The following is a 17275-nucleotide window of genomic DNA, read 5'->3' on the forward strand; positions in this document are numbered from 1 at the left end:
ATACAAGGGTCTGTAGTGAAGAATTGTTGTTATTGTTTCTTTGTTATTGTTACACAACTTGCATGTACGGAGACATATACTCCGTACATGCATCGATCGACCAATCGTTGACTTTGTATGTATGTATGTATGTACAGCTGTTGGTTCGTCCGAATCAATCAGATTACGAGATAATTCTCCGTCACCTCCCTTGCTGCATTGAGATCCCCGCTCAATGCATAGATGTTCTGCAGCGCCATGGCCGCTTCGCTCGAGAAATTCTCCACAAATGCTACTGGCTCGCCGCGTCGCTCGGCCTCGGCGCGGATCTGCTCGCCGATCGCCAGGGCGCGTTGGTATCCCTCCACCGCGAGATGGGTCAGGCCCAGCAGATGCCACACCCGCGCGAAGTTGAACTCCATCTCCTGTCGTTCCGACAGCAATGACCCCGCCTTCTCCCGCACGCGACGGTACTCGTGCAGGAACGAGAGTCCCTGGATGATCATGTAATGCCGGTTGTCGGACTGACGTTTCAGAGAGTGATGGATGTAGCAGAGAGCGATGGACAGCAACACGGCTGGGTTCCGGTCGTCGAGGCTGTAGGCGCGAAAGAAGTAATTCAATGCAGGATAGAAGCTGTTTCCAGAATAGAGGATGTGGCCGTAGAGAACGAGCAAAGCCGTGTCCATCTCTTCGGCTGGGATGGCTTCCCCGAGCTCATCGCGCGTCGACAGAGAGGCGCGCTCGTGGTATATCGATTCTCGCGTTCGCGCCTTGGGTTTCGGACGAGACGCATCCTCAGGCAGTGTGTAGTCCATAGCTTTGATCTGACGGAGCATGAACTTCATACTTGGCGAGGAATGAAACATCGACTTGTGCGGATCGCCACAGAGTCGGCTTAGCATGGCAAACAGCCTGTAAGCGTCCGTAACAAATTGGTACTCCTTGATGAACCATCGCGCTTCGGCGACCAATGTCTCCTCATCTTGCAGTCGAAGAGCACACGCTGTGCTAGCAGTCAGCGGAATTCTGCTTATCTAAAAAAGAAGTCGTAACTTACTGAACCAGCAGATATGGATCTGACGGAGCTTAGGCTTGGAATGATACCACACGCTAGCATCCGCAGCTGCAGCCAGGACATCGTATGCCTCCTCCGATTCACCTTGCCCGGCAACGACAAAGGCATACTCGAGAAATATATCCAGCCATTCATCGAATGAAATGCCATGGTAGTCGGTGGGGATTGCTGTCTGTACAGTCTCGGAAAGCTTACCTGAACTCTGGTCAGCAGATGCCCCCCAACAACTGCTGGCGACTGGTTTGGACTCACCAAGAGATTGTTGAAGACGGCCAGCCATCTCGTGCATCTCGTCCATCAATGTCTTGTTCCGGTTTTTGCCAGCTTTCCGTTGTGCTTCTCTGGAATAGCCTAGGAAGACCATATTTCTTTGCAAAGGATAGAAGACCCGGTTGGAGCGGAAATCACGCAACAACGCATCTGCGATGTCCAGCCAGTCCTCGGTGGCTTCGACGTTTCCTTCTCTCATTGCAGGTCGCAATTCCATCATCTTGGAGTACAGATATCGAATCTGCTCACTACGTCCTTCCTCGGTTTCCTCCTGCGCAATGCGGTTTCGGGCTGCAGCAGATGTGGTGAGCGTCGCGGGAGGTACTTCAGCTGGAGGCCTGGGCGCAATAGTCCTGAATGCCCCTGCAGCAGCACCAGTTCGAAATTCCCTGGCCAACTGCTCAATCCGGGTGTCTTTCCTCCGTCGGCGACGGCTCGTCTCTTCCCGCCCCAGCAGGACTGCTTGGTTGACGTATTTCAACGCCTCCTCTTGCATGTTGTTTTCCTCATACAGTTTCGCCAGTTTCACACGGACTTCCACGTTCATCGGTTCATGCTCCGCCACAGTTAAGTAGCAAGTCTCTGCCTCTGAAGCTTTCCCACAATACAAGGCGCAATCGCCCATTGCCATGAAGAAGCTCGCGTCCGCATACTCGTCCGTGAGCTGTAACGGCGTGTAATACCGGAGAGCATCTTCGAACAATCCAGCCTCCTTGAGTGCGTCTGCCGCCTCTCGGAAGAGATCGCCATAGTCATAGATCTTGGCCCCGGGAGATGTGTCTTCAGGGTTGAGCCACTCGAAATGACTCTGCAAAGCCCAGTTAAATCGAGATCATGCCGAACCGAGATGGACCAACTTACCAAGGCTTCGTTATTATATCGGTCCCCCATCTTCAATCGAAAGACACCAAGCTTGACCCTCAGTTCCAGTGGAAGACTCGAACCATACGACTCTCGAGGGTAGAGTCCAGGCTCAAACCCGTCAGTCTTGATCCGACGAGGAAAATCGTCTGCGTCCCATTCTCGATCGTCTTCCTCGATCTGGTCCCATATGTCGTCTTCTTTCCGGCCCAGGAGCCATCTCGATAGGGACTTCAGGACGTGTAAACCTTCCTGGTACCGATGCGCGTAGGCAAAGAGCTCCACACAGATGTTGACGTCGGACCAGGAGAACTCGATCTCTTCGTCTGGCTCGAGAGACATATAGTAGTCGACGCTATTCATGTAATGATCAATGGCCTTCTGGACGTCATTCAGGTCGATATACGTCTCAGCCAGGTGCCGGAGAGCCCTGGTATTGTGGGGAAGCTCTTTCAGGATCCTCTCATATTCGGTGGCCGCGCGGCCATTGTACCCGAGTTCGCGATAGACGGCTGCTCGCTGAAAACGAGCGTTGTAATTCTTCGGATCAATATCAATAACGCGGCTATAGCAATAGATCACGTCGTTCAGCGCTGCTTGCCGATCTTCACCGGCTCTCTCTAAAATTAGCTTGGCTACCTTGGCCCATACGGTGGGATCCTTGGGTCGAGTGTGCGCTCCACTGAAAAGAGCAGTCAAGGCCTTGTCCTTCTCTCCCCGGGCCAGGAAGATCTCCGACAGCAACGAGTGGGCCGCAAACATCTCGGGGTTGACTTGGATGGCCTGCTTCACCAGATCGATGGCGCGATCGTAATCTCCATCGATGAAGGCGGAGGTGGCCTCCGAATGAAGCATCTTGAATTCTGGACTGGGTTCCAGTGGCTTTCGTGGTCCTCTCTTGATCCCTTTACCGCCTCGGGCACCATATCGTCCGGAGAAAGGTCCATGGCCTCTGCGTCGGCGGCGCCGCCTGAAAGAGGCGGCGTCGTCATCGTCGTCGTCCACTGGTTCCTCGACTGCGTCTAGCATTTCTTCATCGCTGTGCGCAGGTTAGCTACTGGCGAGCTGCTTGACAGGGAGGTAGGGAGGATTTGCCATCACTGACGTGGAGCTCTCTTCCTCTTCCGACTCCTCGAATTCGGATTCAGACGACAACTCATTGAAGTCAAGACCCTCGTCCAAGGGTGGTCTGCCAAATGCGTTAGACCTGGCATCGGCCTCGTTGGCATCGTTCTGTGTTTCGTGATCTGGCGGACCGGCATCCGTACCAGAGAAGGGAGCTGAATACAGTCGAGGATCGATCACGGAGGACAATGGAGGCTGACTGGCATTATTGGCTGGTGTTCCTTGCCATGAATACTGCACGGCCTCATCGATGTCCGGATACACGAAGTCCTGGGGAGGGTCCTGGTTCGGAAAGTTTTCTCTTTCGTCCATGGTGATGGCACCCAAGGGATCAGCGCATGGAAGCTATCAAACTATCCTCCTGGGTATCTGAAAATGCTGCGAGGGTCTGGGCGCGCACGATCCATGAAAACGATCACGTAGCAACCCGACTTGGATCACTAGTGGAAAGCTCTAGCTGGTCAACACGCACACACAATGGCAACAAAGAAGGCACAATGCAATAGAGAAGCGAACAATAGAACAAAGGAGCGATATAGCAGTCACCACGGGGGCCCAGTCACTGGGTCGCACAGTCGCCAGGGCTAGGGAAGGCCGGAACGCGTCGCAGGTTATTCATAGCAACCTCCCCCACTCGAGCGCCAAACCAGGCGTGGACGAGGTGCAGAGGCGATCGATCGGTGGAGGGGTGCGCGGCGGGTGAAGGAAGGCTAATAATTAAGCAGTCCAACTAAGAATAAAAATAAAACAGCAGACGTCGGGGTCGTGCAGTAGTGAGCCACGAGCACGACTGTCACCGCCCCAGCAGCAGCGCCCACGCAGACATCACTCTTTCATCAGAAGCGAGCAGGGACTGGCTGCAGGAATCGGCAGTCACTGCAAACAAGACCAGACTGGCGATCGGCGGCAGGTTTGGCGATCGCAGGCTGCTCGGCTCTGGAGCATTCTCTGGCCGGGGCGGCGGGCGTGGAAACTGGAAGGCCTTTCTTTGGCGGGTTCGGGCCCAGACCAGCCTTCGCTTCCACTTCCACTTCTTCCATTCACCAGCCAGCCTGCCCGACCCAGCCGATCTTGTTGCTCGTTTGTCCGCTTCGACGTCCATTTCATTTCTATTTCTGTCGTCCTCCTCTCCTCTCCCGCCTCCTCGCCTGCTCCGACTCCCATCCGTGCTGCTTCTTTTCTTTTCCTTCTCTTCTCTTCTCTCTCTCTCTTTCGGCTCCAGGACTGCTGCTCTGCTGTGTTTGACACACACTGCCAGTCCTGGCATTCTTTCGTTCCTGCTCACCACTCCTACCGCCCCCTCGAGTCCCTCGTCCTCGCCTCTCGTCCCGTCGTGCTCCTTCCCATCCCTCCCGGCTCGATAACAGCCTGTACAGTCGATTAATCTAGTGCAGCCACTGGACTGGTCTGTGCCTTAATATTCGTCGCCTAGAGCGTTGCTGTCAGGTTGCTGAGGTTCTCGTCTTTGCTCGTTGGGAGAAAAAAAAAGGGTTGGAAAAAAACAGGACCTCTGTCACAGAGAGCATCCGTGTCTTTACTCCATCCTCGCCCTCAGTCTCCCAAAATTAAATTCAGCAGGCGCTGCAGGAGCTTTGCAGTCATAATATTACTCATTTCGACCCCTTCATCTATCGTTTGAAAGTCTCACGCGAGCTCGTCTCACCATGGCCAGTCATATCATTGGAAACCGCAACAGCACCCCAGAGGCCTCCAAGTCGTCCCTGCGGCCGCCGTCGTCGTCCCGGAACTTGGGCGGCTCTCACCAGCTGCGAGCGTCTGCGGACATGTCTGGCTTTCCTTCCCCTCTCTCCACTCGCAATATGCGCCCTTCCTCCGAAGTCTTCTTCAACCAACAATCCCAGGGTCAGGGCAACATGGAAGATCCTCTCGATCGTGCCGCTCAGCAGTGGATCGCCGACATCGATCAGTACGAGACCACACTCGAGGAAATGGCTGCGGCCACCCTCGACCAGGACTTCAAGGACGAACTCAGCGCGATCGAGCAGTGGTTCCGCGTCTTGAGTGAAGCGGAGAGGACTGCGGCTCTGTATGCTCTCCTTCAGCAGACTACCCAGGTCCAGATCCGTTTCTTCATCCAAGTCCTGCAACAGATGGCCAAGAACCACCCCATGTCGGGAGTCTTGTCCCCTGCCAATTTCGGGGAGAAAGGTGAGTATCTAGTCTAAGTGTATTATCGTGTTCTGTGATACTGACGCCAGCAGACCCCATGTCCAACCGCCTCAGCGATGCGATGTCCAAATTGAACATCGACAGCTCGCGTAACTCCATTGGCCGTCCTCCGCCATCTCCTGGTGCGAAGCGGAATTCAGGCCTCGATTCGAACACCATCAGTGCCATGTTCCCCGACGCCGCTGCAGCGATTGCCCAGAAGAAAGCCGAATACACCCAGCAGACCGGCAATGCCCCTGGCTCGAACGCCAACAGTTCGTCTGTCTTTGGGGATCGTTCATCCCTCGTTGCACCAACCATTTCAGCTCCAGACAGCAACAAGGACAGCCTGAGTCAGCCACCTTCATCGCCATGGTCTCAGCGCACTCCGGAACCTCAACAACCCCCGATCGCTCGTCCCAAGTCGTCCTCGGGGCAGCCGCAGCCACAACAGCAGCAGCAGCCGATGGGCCAGTTCAGTCAGCCCTCTGCGTCCTCTGGACTTCGTTCGCCGCGGCCTGGCCAAGTGTCGGGATCCTCGAATGTGCAGAGCACGACCATCACCGCTCCCGAGATCTCTCATGATGCTCCGCTCCTGTCCCCGTACAACGTGGGAAATGCTAGTTGGGCTTCGCTGGCGAATACGCCAATGACGGCAACGTTTAACACGCAGCAGCAGCAACAACAGCAACAGAACACGGCAGCTTCCCAAGCAGATATGGTGGCCAATGCGACGGCCATGAAGTTGGCGGCGTTGTCGACGGTGAACAACCGCATTGCGCTGGATGACGCTCGCAAGTACCGCCGGGCTCGGTCGAATGATGGACACGGGAAGAACTCGAATTCGGGCCATGTCTCGTCTGGAGTGTCACAGCCCAATGTTCCCGGCGCAAACCTGGTCATGGTCAACGATGCAGGCCAGGTGCTGAACGCGCAGCAGATTGCCGCTCTCCAAGCTCAGCAGCAAGCCGCCCTGGCCGGCCGGCGTTCTCGCCCCAACTCGCCGGGCATTGCTCTGCAGGCGCCGTTGGGACAGATGGGATTCACATCGCCGCAGAACAACGGCTTTCTTACAGCGTATGACCCGAACAACCCTCTCTTGGGTAATGGACTGGGGTCTCTTGGGCTGGGCCAATTCGGTCTTGGAGGTCATGAAGGCTATCTGTCCGACCACTCCGAGGTGACGCGGGGACGCTCTCCTCGAGGTCGGCGTGGAAGCTCGAAGCCTCCAGAGGACCCGACGGACCCGAACCTTCTGAAGGATATTCCGGCATGGCTGAGGTCTCTACGGCTGCACAAGTACACCGAGAACCTCAAGGATCTCAAGTGGACGGAGTTGATTGAACTGGACGACAAGGGATTGGAGGAACGTGGTGTGAATGCACTTGGTGCTAGGAACAAGATGCTCAAGGTGCGTTAAGAACAGAGAACTTTACAACTGTTATTACATTGCTAATTTATGTTGCAGGTTTTCGACCAGGTTAAAGAAGCCAAGAAGGAAGGCAAGCTCGACAGTGCTCTGTGAGCTGACATGTCTGATTTCATCTTCTATTTCTCGTAATTAATCCAGTCCAAAAAAAAGCGGGTTCTAAATTGGGGATTCTTGAGGAGAATTCACTGTGCGATATGATTGGAATGGCAATCTCAAAAGATGTTTTAAGTTCTGTCACGCGATCGACATGATTCTTGTCATACCCGTTCACATATGAGCAGGAAAATTTGCTTTTGTATCTATTCATTGTGGACTGCTGCGGTTGTTCGACTCGACGCGACGCGTCGAGACGAGAGGACTGCGGTGCAGACGCACACATACTATTTTTAACTCGATACGATATGGGCATGGGGAGGCAATGTCAGTGGTCATGGTCAGCGAGGAGGATCGGATGACATTGTAATCAGGATAGCATCTCAGTCTGTGACGAGTGTAATTGCTTTAGGAATCGATCAATTGATAATTGAATTAATTAATGAATATCTATCATGGTGAGAGATGGCTATTGTAGAGTATCGATTTGGCTCTGGTAACTTGTGATAGCACGGAGTACAGTCAAATGCTGCCTTAGTCGGACGGTCTTGGCGTGTCCTGTCAACCACCGAGATCATCACCGATACGTAGTGAGAACATCACTGCAACGCACCCAAGTTATAGCCAGTGCACAACTATTGCAAGTAAGTCCCTCGTCTCCGCTGCGCTTTTTTTTAACCTTCTCTCCTTTGCTTCCTGTCTGCTTGTCAACCAGACCGAGTAAAAAAAGGGCCTGATTAACAATAACACCGCTGCTAACGACAATCGAAGCTAGATCAATCAATCCATTGCAATTGCAATAATAACTACGGAGTATATTCCTACGAACAACCGCGACACAAACAAACAAACAACCGCAAGAGAAAACCAGGGAAAAGAGACGAGAGGAAAAAAACAATGCCACCGACAAAACAGGAGCTTTCGCTCCTTGTCCACCCACTCGTCCCGGAAGCGGTGCAGCATAACAATCGGGTAAGATCTATCACCACCTATATATATACCTGGCTAGCTATCTAGCTAGCTAGCTATTATTACCATAAACAAACAAACAAACAAACAAACAAAGTGAACAGCACAACTGACACGGGATATTTTACGTAGGTCCTTTCCCAACTCCGCTCCCTAACAGCCTTCCTCCTCGGCATCTCAGCCGGAATCCTCGGTCTGCAATCCACCGCGGGGTTTCTGTACTACCTCGTCGGCATGGCATTCGTGTCAGCGCTGGTGCAAGTCTTCCTCATCTGGCGCACTCCGGAAGGACGAGTTGCTGGCGCGGGGGCGTTTTTTCCTGGAAGTAGTGGGGGGGAGATTGAGGGGATTGAGCAGCAGCAGCAGCAGCAGCAGAGGTGGGGGTGGATTAATGCTGGTGAGGAGAAGAAGACGAATAACAAGAAGGTGATTGCGAGAAAGGGTGCTTGGAGAGATGTCTGGCTTGGTGGGGGTGTTATGGGTGAGGCGTTGAGTGGGTTTGTCTTGGGTTGGGCTGGGGTTGGGGGTGTGTTGCGATGAGAGAGAAACAGGAAGAGAGAGATCTTACGTACATCCATGCATGCTCCTGCTTAGGTACTTCCTGCTTGTGTCTTTCTTTGTGTGTTGAATAATACAATAAGGACTTAGGATGGGATGGACTAGGCTTCTTCTCCTTCTTCTTTTCCCTCGCCTTTCATGAGACTTGATGAAGGGCATATTATACTCTATCTATCCATCTCTCTTGCTTCAATTTCTTCTATGCCTGTCTGATTGATTAATCTTCCAGTATAGATTGTATCGAGTAGATAGTATTGATAACGATACTCGATATAACATACTCAATATACCATTCTTCTATGTTTTAGAATTCATGCGTCTAGCACATATAACCCACACAGACGAACAAAAAAGAAAAAAAAAAGAAGAAGAAGAATGATAGAACAACACGAATAATGAAAATCAATCACGTCTTCGTCTCAGCTGGAATAATGAATAAAACGACACCATATCCTTACTTAATTCCATTACCTCTCGTTAACTAGAGCAGCTCAATCTCTTCTTCTCTCGAAATTTGAGTCGGCTGCTCTTCTTTGGCTGGTCCGGGCAACTGTTGTCGTCGGGAAATGTGCTTGTAGGAGTTGACGTTTCCCTGTGCAATATACGAGTGAGCATTGGATTGTCACTATGCAAAGTGAAAGTTCAAACATACCTTCAACAGAGCATACAAGTACGGCACGTAGATGACTTCGTTGTATTGCGTCTCGTCATCATCACCTCGCCCCTCCTCCACACGACGTCCGTCTTGCTGGCCACTTTTCGACGCAGGCTTGATCCACACATTCCCCAGAAACAACCCCGACACCAGACTGATGCCCATAATCGGCATGATTGCGATGAACGCCCACATCACGCCATCCTTACCTCTCGCGCGGATGACTTGCTGCGCCGCCGCGGGGAGATTGGCGATGGCGCTGAGGCTCTGCGTGCTGTGGACGTTGAGTCCTCCTGCCAGGCCAGAAGATGATGATGCGCCGGAAAACTTGTTGTTGAACACGCTGCCCATAATTGTCAGCCCGAGTGTCCCTCCAAACGGCATGGCGAAGCGCATCAGCGACATGGCCGACGCAAGCCGCTCGGGCCAGACGCCAGCGATATGCAGTGACGCAGGCATGAACCGGGAGCCAGTCCCAGCGCCGGCGAGCACCATCATCCCGTTGACGACATTCGTGTTGCGGACTGATACCGCCCACGCGAGCACGGCCAGCCCGATCGTCTCTTCAATGGTGCCCAGGGTCAAGGGCGGGAAGGTCTGGCCGGGGCGGACATTGCACATATACGCGGCGATGTAGACGCCGGCTGCGAGCAAACGCATCGTCGTCAGTTTATATTCATCAGCTGAAGTTCCAGAACATCTTACCTCCTAGACCAGGGATGTAGTAGAGCAGCTGCGTACCAGCCTTGCCTGCAGGGTAGGCTTCGACAACCGTGAAGTAGATTCCGATGAAATAGTAGACAGAGTACATAGCTGTAAAAACAACACTTTGTTAGTAATGCAGAAAGGAGTGATTCTAGTGGTGACTTACCAGCACCCGCAGCAAACTGCATGATCGCAATCAGCAGCGTATCCATCCTGGAGAAGAGACTGTAGGGCAGCATGGCGACCTGTTTAGGAAACATCCTCGAGACCAGTCTCCCCGGCTCGAGAAAATACTCGTAGACGAAGAACAGAGCGAAGCACACGCCGCCCACGACGATCGGTGCCAGCACCTGGGCAGACGTCCACGGATAGGTCGATCCACCCCAGGACGTGCCTAGGATGATGAGGCCAACGCCGAAGATGAACAATACGATGCCACCGATATCGAGCGTCGCCAGAGCAGGAAGAATTGAGGACAAGCGTGACCCTTTGCGGAAGTGAGTCCCTTCCACGAGCTCGTTCCGCAGCAGGAAATAAATGGTGAAGTGGGAGACGAAGGCGATCTGCGTGATGTTAGTTGACTTATAACGTCAAAGAACACACTGGTTTTGGGTCATACCGGGATGGAGATTACGAAAACATATCTCCAGTTAGCCTGCAGAATCGTTAGATTTTTTTTTGCTCTAAGTGCTATTTATTTCTGGTCGTCTTACATCGGTCAAGTACCTAAAAAGAACGACAATCAGGATCTGTAGCAAATTCCAATTTCCAGCACGGAGAAAGAAACTTACCCTCCAATAACCGGCCCAATCGAGTAGCTAACCCCCGATACAAACACGAATATCGTATTATTCTTCGAATTCTCCTTCAGGGAGACTTTATCTGCGAGGATGATCATGATAATATTCATGATCCCCGCAGAACTCGTGCCCTGTAGCGCCCGTCCCAGCAGCAGCATGCCCCAGGTCTGAGCTGCCGCGCACAGCGTGCTGCCTACGAGCATCAGGAACATGGCCAGCTGGAGGGCGGCGTGACGGCCAAAGACGTCAGCCAGCTGCCCAAAGGCCGGAATGAAGGTGGTCGAGGTTAATGTGAAAGCGGTGACGATCCAGTTTAGCTGGTCGAACTTGTCTGGCAGACGGCGTTAACCGCTCTGTAGACGTTTGGTCAATCGCAAAACGAATGGAGAAATGCAACGTACTGAAATACGACGCGATAAAGGGCAACGACGTCGCGACAATGGTCAGATCCAGAGACGCGAGGATATAAGGCAGGATCAGACCACCGAGGAGCTTGAATCTGTAGATCATGGCGTCGTGTTCCTGCTGTTTGCAGATTGCGCATGGACCAGATTCAAACTCCTTAAACGGTGCTACTGCTGCTGCAGTGCTGTCAGAACTTTGTGTGGTGATTTGATGCCGACATGGCGGCTTGTCAGGAAGTTTCTGCGCCGGTCCATCACCACTCCGGGATGACCACTTCTCAGAGGCCTTCCGGTGTGCGAACCTGGCAAGCTTGTACATGGAGAACTCGTAAGTGAATTAATTGTATAGGAAGACTATTTTGGTAACAGCAGTAAAAAAGAAGAAGAAGAAGAAGAAGAAGAAGAAGAAAATTTCTGGATAACAGCAGGTCAATCAGCGAAGGGATAGGATCCTCAGTTTATCTGACAGGCAATGCGTCTGACAGGCAGAAAACACATCAACCAGGAGCAGAAGCACGGCGCTCCAAGGAAGCACAAGCATGACGACAGACGCCCATAACACCCTGCCCGGGCGCCATGTGTATATATACTCGTAGACGCTCCATGCTGGACGTGCAAAGGGGGGCGATGCGAGGTGAAATTGCAGAGTTCCATCCAGTCATCGCCCTTGCTTTCTCCAGATTCTCGACTTGTACGTCAGATGATCAGCAGCGGCCATTCCCTTTTCGGGCATGGCGGCTTCGGCGAAGGCCTCGTGTTTTCCAGATCGGGCAAGCACTGCGAGGGGCCCACACGACAAAGCATCGCGACGACGATCTGGCAGCAATACTAGCAGTGGGTCGCCCAGCGATACGACTCAGTCCTCGTCTGCTATTTATGGCTTGCCGAACGGCCCTGTCAGCCTGGCCATAGCTCGCCGTCAGCCTCGCTGCAAACTTGCTGACACTTTATTGTTGTCTGACACCGAGGTTGACAACAGAATGAAAACGCACGAGCGTCAATATTTAAGCGTGCCAGCCATTGAACTATGTTCATGAATTAGCTCCAAAACTATGTACACGTACATGTGGACGAACCCACGGGTATGATCACACATCAAATCAAGCAAGAACTAACACATCCAACCCAGAACGCGCATGACAGAAAAAAAAAGAACACCGAACCCAGAATTGTTGTAATCAGGAAGACCCCAGAATAAAATGAACTCAGGTATCGATCGCTGTTTTATCACTGTTCTGCTCCCTCCACAGCTTGCTTCCTACGGTACGCATCAATCGCCTGCGCATCCGCAATCGCACTCTGCAACGCGCTTGTCAGATCCACGTGGAAGAGCGGCCGGTTGATGCCCTGCACGAGAGCAATCCGGCGACCCTGGTTGTAGGCCTTGCTCGTCGTCAGCTGCTGCTGCAGATCCGATTCAGCGCTGCTGCTGCTCTCGGACGCCAGCTCGATGCCGTCGCGCTCCCTCTCGGTCGTCTGGCCTCCCTTGCCTTGCTCCAGGTCGCCCTTCAGCTTGGACGACTGGACCTGGTGCTCCTGTTCCGCCTGTGCGGCAGCGGAGGAACGCCCCCCAATCTCGGCCACACTGAAGATGGGCTTCCAGCGCCGGAATCCAGAATCCGGGATCGGGGTGGGATAGCCAAATCCAGCCGACGCAAGAGCCCGTTTCGTCCAGCGGTTGTTGATGTGCGCAAAGTGCCATTGCACCGGCTCCGGAGCGGCATACATGTCCAGTTGGTTCCGGACGTCAATGAGATTCTGGATAGACGTGACATCGACATTGTTCACCGAAGAGAAATCCAGAATGACCGCCCGCAGGATCGGCAGATGGGACCGGTCTTCTTCCTTCTGCCCACGACGCGGGCCCGGGTTGTTCCATGGTCGATCTCCCGGGCGCGGATAGGACTCGAGATTGGTTCGTCGCGTTTCCCTGAAGATGGTCTCCACCAGATAATCGGTGTAATGGTTGGCATTGGGGTAAATGAATCCCTCGGAAAACCGATAGATGAAGATACCCGGATACGGGTGTTCGACGGAGATGTCAGGGTTCGAGCCGTCATGGTGGTTGACGGGGAGGAAGACATTGCGGTAAGCCGCATCCGAGTCGCTGTCCGAGTCGGATACTTGCTGCACATTCTGGGTAGTCCCCATAGACCCGTACTTGCCATCACTGTCGAGGAGGTGGTCCCCGACAACGGAGTGCACCTTGACTTTGCCCAGAAAATGACCACGCGCTTTTGCCAGTCGCCAGAGCAGGAGGAACATCGAGACACAGATCGTCGTATAGATCCCGTTCTCGATCGTGGAGAAGATGGTGACTAGGACACCCGCGAAGAAGATGAGCACTTCCAACGGTGACACTCGCCAAAACTGGTAGACCGTGTTAGGCGGCGTGATCAAGTCGCCGACAGCATGGATGATCACTCCCGCCAGCGAGGCATTGGGGATGTAGTAGAAGACAGCTGGGAGAGCGTAGATGGCGAGCAACACGACGATGGCCGTGATCAGACCCGCAAGAGGGGTTCGGACACCAGCCTTGGATTTGATGGCCGTCCTCGAGAAGGACCCTGTGGCGGGATAGGCGCCGAGAAACGGTCCAAGCAGGTTGGTGATCCCAATCGCAACCATCTCCTGGGAAGGGTCGATGGTGTAGTTGTTGACGCGACCAAAGGACTTGGAAATGGCGATGTGCTCGATGAGCATCACTATCACCGCAGCCGGGAGATTCTTAGAGAAGGCGGAGATGATGTTAGTGTCGATCTTGGGAACACCGGCGGCGGTGAAGCCTGTCAACCTCGTTAGAAAACCAAGAATCTTGAGGTGGCAGAGATTTGGTTGCGGCACGTACCTCTCGGAACGTGACCCAGCAATTTGAACACGGGTTTGTCCTTCCGATGCAGATTCACCGCTGCGCTGATCATGGTGTAGAACAGAATGACAAACACGGTGCGCAAGGTCGAGATGAAAAAGAAGATCTTGGACTTGTGCGGGTACCTCTTCGCACCGTAGTTGCATGCGCCACGGATCAGGTAAAGCATCAAGAGCGCGGTCAGGCCCATGGCAGCGTCGATCTGTGTCGTGGGCAGGTATTTCAGGGTGTTGATGATCACCATGTATGTTGCCGCCCTCGTGTCGAATTTGGCCGTCTCCCCCAGCATCGTCGGGACCTGACCGGCCGCAATGTTGATTGCGGAGCCCGTCATGTATGCCGAGATAGCGGTGAGGGGGATGAAGTCGACAATCCAGCCCCATCGAATCAATCCAACAAACGTGATGATGGCCCCAGAAATGATGGCCAAGGCTGATGCAATCACGGGAGCCTCAATTTCCGGATGTTTGGCCTGCACTTCGAGGATGATCGAACCAGTCAAGGTCGACATGACAGCGACGGGCTACGACGTCAGGCAGTTAGCAGCTATTAGCACAAACCTTGATCTTTTCCCTTACCCCGATGGTGATATCCTTTGACGTAGCGAAGAACCAGTAAATCAAAACACCCATGAAGGAAGAGTAGAGACCATATTGGACGGGCAGATCAGCCAGTTTAGCATAGGCCATGCCTTGCGGAACCACCACGGCACCAACCGTGACACCTAGTCGAAGTTAGAAAGAAGTTCCAGTGTCTGATTGTCTGATTTGATCATGCTTGAGAAGGGGACTCACCGGCAATCAAATCTCCTAAAAACCACTGCCAGTTATACCTTGTGATCCATTTGAGGAAAGGAAACAAATTGTAGAAATAGAGACCGACTTCGCGAGGTGTCGGAATATGCTCTGCGAGGAATTCTGCAGTGGTTGGTTCCGATTCAACATAGGTCTCTGCGGTGCCGGAGGAGAAAGTCGACTCCCCCCGCGTGACCGGATCGGCATTGGGTCCCAAGGGGTCTCGATATTGCAGTTTGATCCCAAGGCCCTTGGCTAGGGCATGGCCAATTTTGGTTGCGGTCTCACCCGGCATGGCTGCTGGATGAGGAGAGGGATTGACAAGACACAAGCCAGTCAAAGATCAATTAAGTGCTGTATGAATCGTTGGACTTGGTGATGCTGGCCGGCCCACGAAAACTGCACCCGTTCTCAACGGCGGAACCGGGGTAGGTAGAGAGAATATATGGCTTTCGGCCCAGATGTATCGGGAAGCTGATCCCTGCAAGGCGTGCAGGGGGGAAAGATTTGACTTTTTTCTGTTCAATCAAGGCTTGGACTCAGATCACCACGACGTCTCCATTACGGCAACAAGGTCGAAATAAAAAGGAGATAAAAAAAAAGAATTATGCTCGATGGTAATTAGTGAAAGTTGAGAGCCAAGTAATAATGATGATCTGAAGGAAGCCACAGTCGATGTCGTGATCGAGGCCGCCAAGCGCGAGATTATTATTAACCCCACAGGAAAAAGCAAAACAACATGGACAGCACAGGCCAGAGCGCCAATGCTAGATAGGAAAGAGGATACGAGGCAAGGTTCCCCGTGACGCAATGGCAGCACGAGATGCCTGATTCCCTGGCCGGAGGGAGGAGGAAAGATGGAATCGGCTTCTAGTGGTCAATCCCAAGGGAAAAAGAAGCCGAATGACTGGGAGAGCCTGCGGGCAGGTTAACTATCAGCAGTATGGAAATCGGGGGTCGTCTTGCCTGGCAGAGAGGAGGGAGAGAAGTTTTGATGGCGGCATCGAAACGTTAGTTAATATGATGAACAGCAAGGCCTATCTTGGCCGCAAGACTCCGGCAGTGGCCATATCCACGAGCTCCACCATGGGCTCGTGGCATCACGGTTGTCCAGCTCGGCACTGCTTCTAAACGGCGCATCTCGTCCAGCGTCTCCACGAGAGACAGTCATGGCCTCCGCTGTCCGGAGCTGCAGGAGGGATGCAGTTGCAACAAACTAGGGTTTGCTGCGGCGGAGGATCACGAGTGCGTTCAACTGGCGCAGCGCCGGCCAATCAGCGGGCGCGGCTGGGTGCAGTTCGTCATCCGCCCCGCGCTCCCGGCGACCAGTGGAGCGCGGCGGCCCAATCACCGCTCCGCCGGAAGACGCCATATCGCCGGCGGATGGTGAAAGCCGCACGACAGTGGAGCGGCTGCCCAAGGCATACAATTTATCAATCTTGTATTCCTAATCTCTGATCAGGCCTGCCTGGACCGTGCCATATATTATCAGGTATCTACCTAGATTACCTATATTCTCTATATGACCGGCTCATCAATCATGATCAGTGCCACAGACATATTGACGAGAGTTCAGAACACTACCACTCTTTCCAGCCATTGAGGTAATGACAGTGCGCACGGAGCACGCCTTATCCGACCTCGATCTCAAAATGACGTGGAACAGCTCAAGTTCAAGCGTCCTGTTGACTATCCTCGAGGTCTGAGACCCAGACCTGTCAAAGCCATGTGGACAGCATCAAGCCAACTAGGAGCTTGGAAGCTGCCAGAGCTCCTGCCTAGGTAGGAATGCAGGTTGGTACTCCGTGCGCACTTGCCTTGACAGGAGAGCTGGCCGAGTTAATAAAGTTGCCATTACTGCTTGTGAGACTGCTAGTGGGAGCCTGGATCCCTGGATAGTGCGGTTGTACGCGTGCTGCGACATGCGTCAGAATCAAGTCTGTATGGCTGACTTCGCGGCAGAGCCACTTTAGGCTCCAGGGTCGCAATTGCAGTGGGCAATGGCGTGATCAAGATCCCTTCCTCCTTACTAGATTAGGCAGCTCAGGACTGATGACAGGCTTCTGGAAGAAAACCAAACGCAAACCTGACGTGGACATGATTAATCAGACGGACCAGGGCCACATAATCTAAATCGTGGACATCATATATAGCCCTGTGCATATTTGGGTTTGTTTCTCACAAGCGTTCCTCATACTCCTGCAGACAAGAGGGGAAATGGCAAAAAAGAAATCATTGTTCCTTCCAGCTGCGAGGCTGGGTGCCAAAGAGGACAGTACTCGGTTATGATATTAGCCCAGCTCGAAGCCAGTCCTCCAACTGACTCTTTGAGCAACTATTACACAACTTACCTACATGGATAGGTAACTCAGCAGTGCGACGGACACAATGAACAAGCTCGACGGCAGATGCAGTAATAGTACTTCCTTCTGATGGTGTTGATGTTGGTCAAATTCTAAATTCCTGCCAAGATAGACATAGAAAGACATAACAACCTGACGCCGGACTAATGGG

The 17275-nt window shown here is 53.0% G+C and overlaps 5 protein-coding genes across 5 annotated transcripts; 2 read left to right on the forward strand and 3 right to left on the reverse strand.

Annotated features, from left to right (window-relative positions):
• Nucleotides 1-158: 158 nt before the first annotated feature.
• On the reverse strand, nucleotides 159-3625 carry T310_0907 (RNA polymerase III transcription factor TFIIIC subunit (Tfc4); the record flags this gene model as incomplete). Its single annotated transcript, XM_013476200.1, has 5 exons — nucleotides 159-985; nucleotides 1040-1252; nucleotides 1310-2135; nucleotides 2189-3227; nucleotides 3294-3625. The coding sequence occupies 5 exons, from the start codon at nucleotides 3623-3625 to the stop codon at nucleotides 159-161; spliced, it is 3237 nt and encodes a 1078-aa protein (XP_013331654.1).
• A 1352-nt stretch (nucleotides 3626-4977) lies between these two features.
• T310_0908 (SAM domain protein) lies at nucleotides 4978-7007 on the forward strand (the record flags this gene model as incomplete). The annotated part of the gene is made up of 3 exons (XM_013476201.1): nucleotides 4978-5482; nucleotides 5536-6893; nucleotides 6951-7007. The coding sequence occupies 3 exons, from the start codon at nucleotides 4978-4980 to the stop codon at nucleotides 7005-7007; spliced, it is 1920 nt and encodes a 639-aa protein (XP_013331655.1).
• A 455-nt stretch (nucleotides 7008-7462) lies between these two features.
• T310_0909 (uncharacterized protein) lies at nucleotides 7463-8516 on the forward strand (the record flags this gene model as incomplete). Its single annotated transcript, XM_013476202.1, has 5 exons — nucleotides 7463-7465; nucleotides 7518-7597; nucleotides 7632-7651; nucleotides 7783-7979; nucleotides 8109-8516. The coding sequence occupies 5 exons, from the start codon at nucleotides 7463-7465 to the stop codon at nucleotides 8514-8516; spliced, it is 708 nt and encodes a 235-aa protein (XP_013331656.1).
• A 499-nt stretch (nucleotides 8517-9015) lies between these two features.
• Nucleotides 9016-10897, reverse strand: T310_0910 (Permeases of the major facilitator superfamily; the record flags this gene model as incomplete). Its single annotated transcript, XM_013476203.1, has 7 exons — nucleotides 9016-9126; nucleotides 9187-9833; nucleotides 9895-10002; nucleotides 10061-10457; nucleotides 10514-10549; nucleotides 10608-10620; nucleotides 10686-10897. The coding sequence occupies 7 exons, from the start codon at nucleotides 10895-10897 to the stop codon at nucleotides 9016-9018; spliced, it is 1524 nt and encodes a 507-aa protein (XP_013331657.1).
• Nucleotides 10898-12325: 1428 nt separating this feature from the next.
• Nucleotides 12326-15056, reverse strand: T310_0911 (Sulfate transporter; the record flags this gene model as incomplete). The annotated part of the gene is made up of 4 exons (XM_013476204.1): nucleotides 12326-13884; nucleotides 13947-14490; nucleotides 14528-14691; nucleotides 14762-15056. The coding sequence occupies 4 exons, from the start codon at nucleotides 15054-15056 to the stop codon at nucleotides 12326-12328; spliced, it is 2562 nt and encodes an 853-aa protein (XP_013331658.1).
• Between the last annotated feature and the right edge of the window lie 2219 nt (nucleotides 15057-17275).

The sequence above is a fragment of the Rasamsonia emersonii genome (assembly GCF_000968595.1).
Source record: "Rasamsonia emersonii CBS 393.64 chromosome Unknown ctg1118621759968, whole genome shotgun sequence".
Lineage (NCBI taxonomy): Eukaryota > Fungi > Ascomycota > Eurotiomycetes > Eurotiales > Trichocomaceae > Rasamsonia > Rasamsonia emersonii.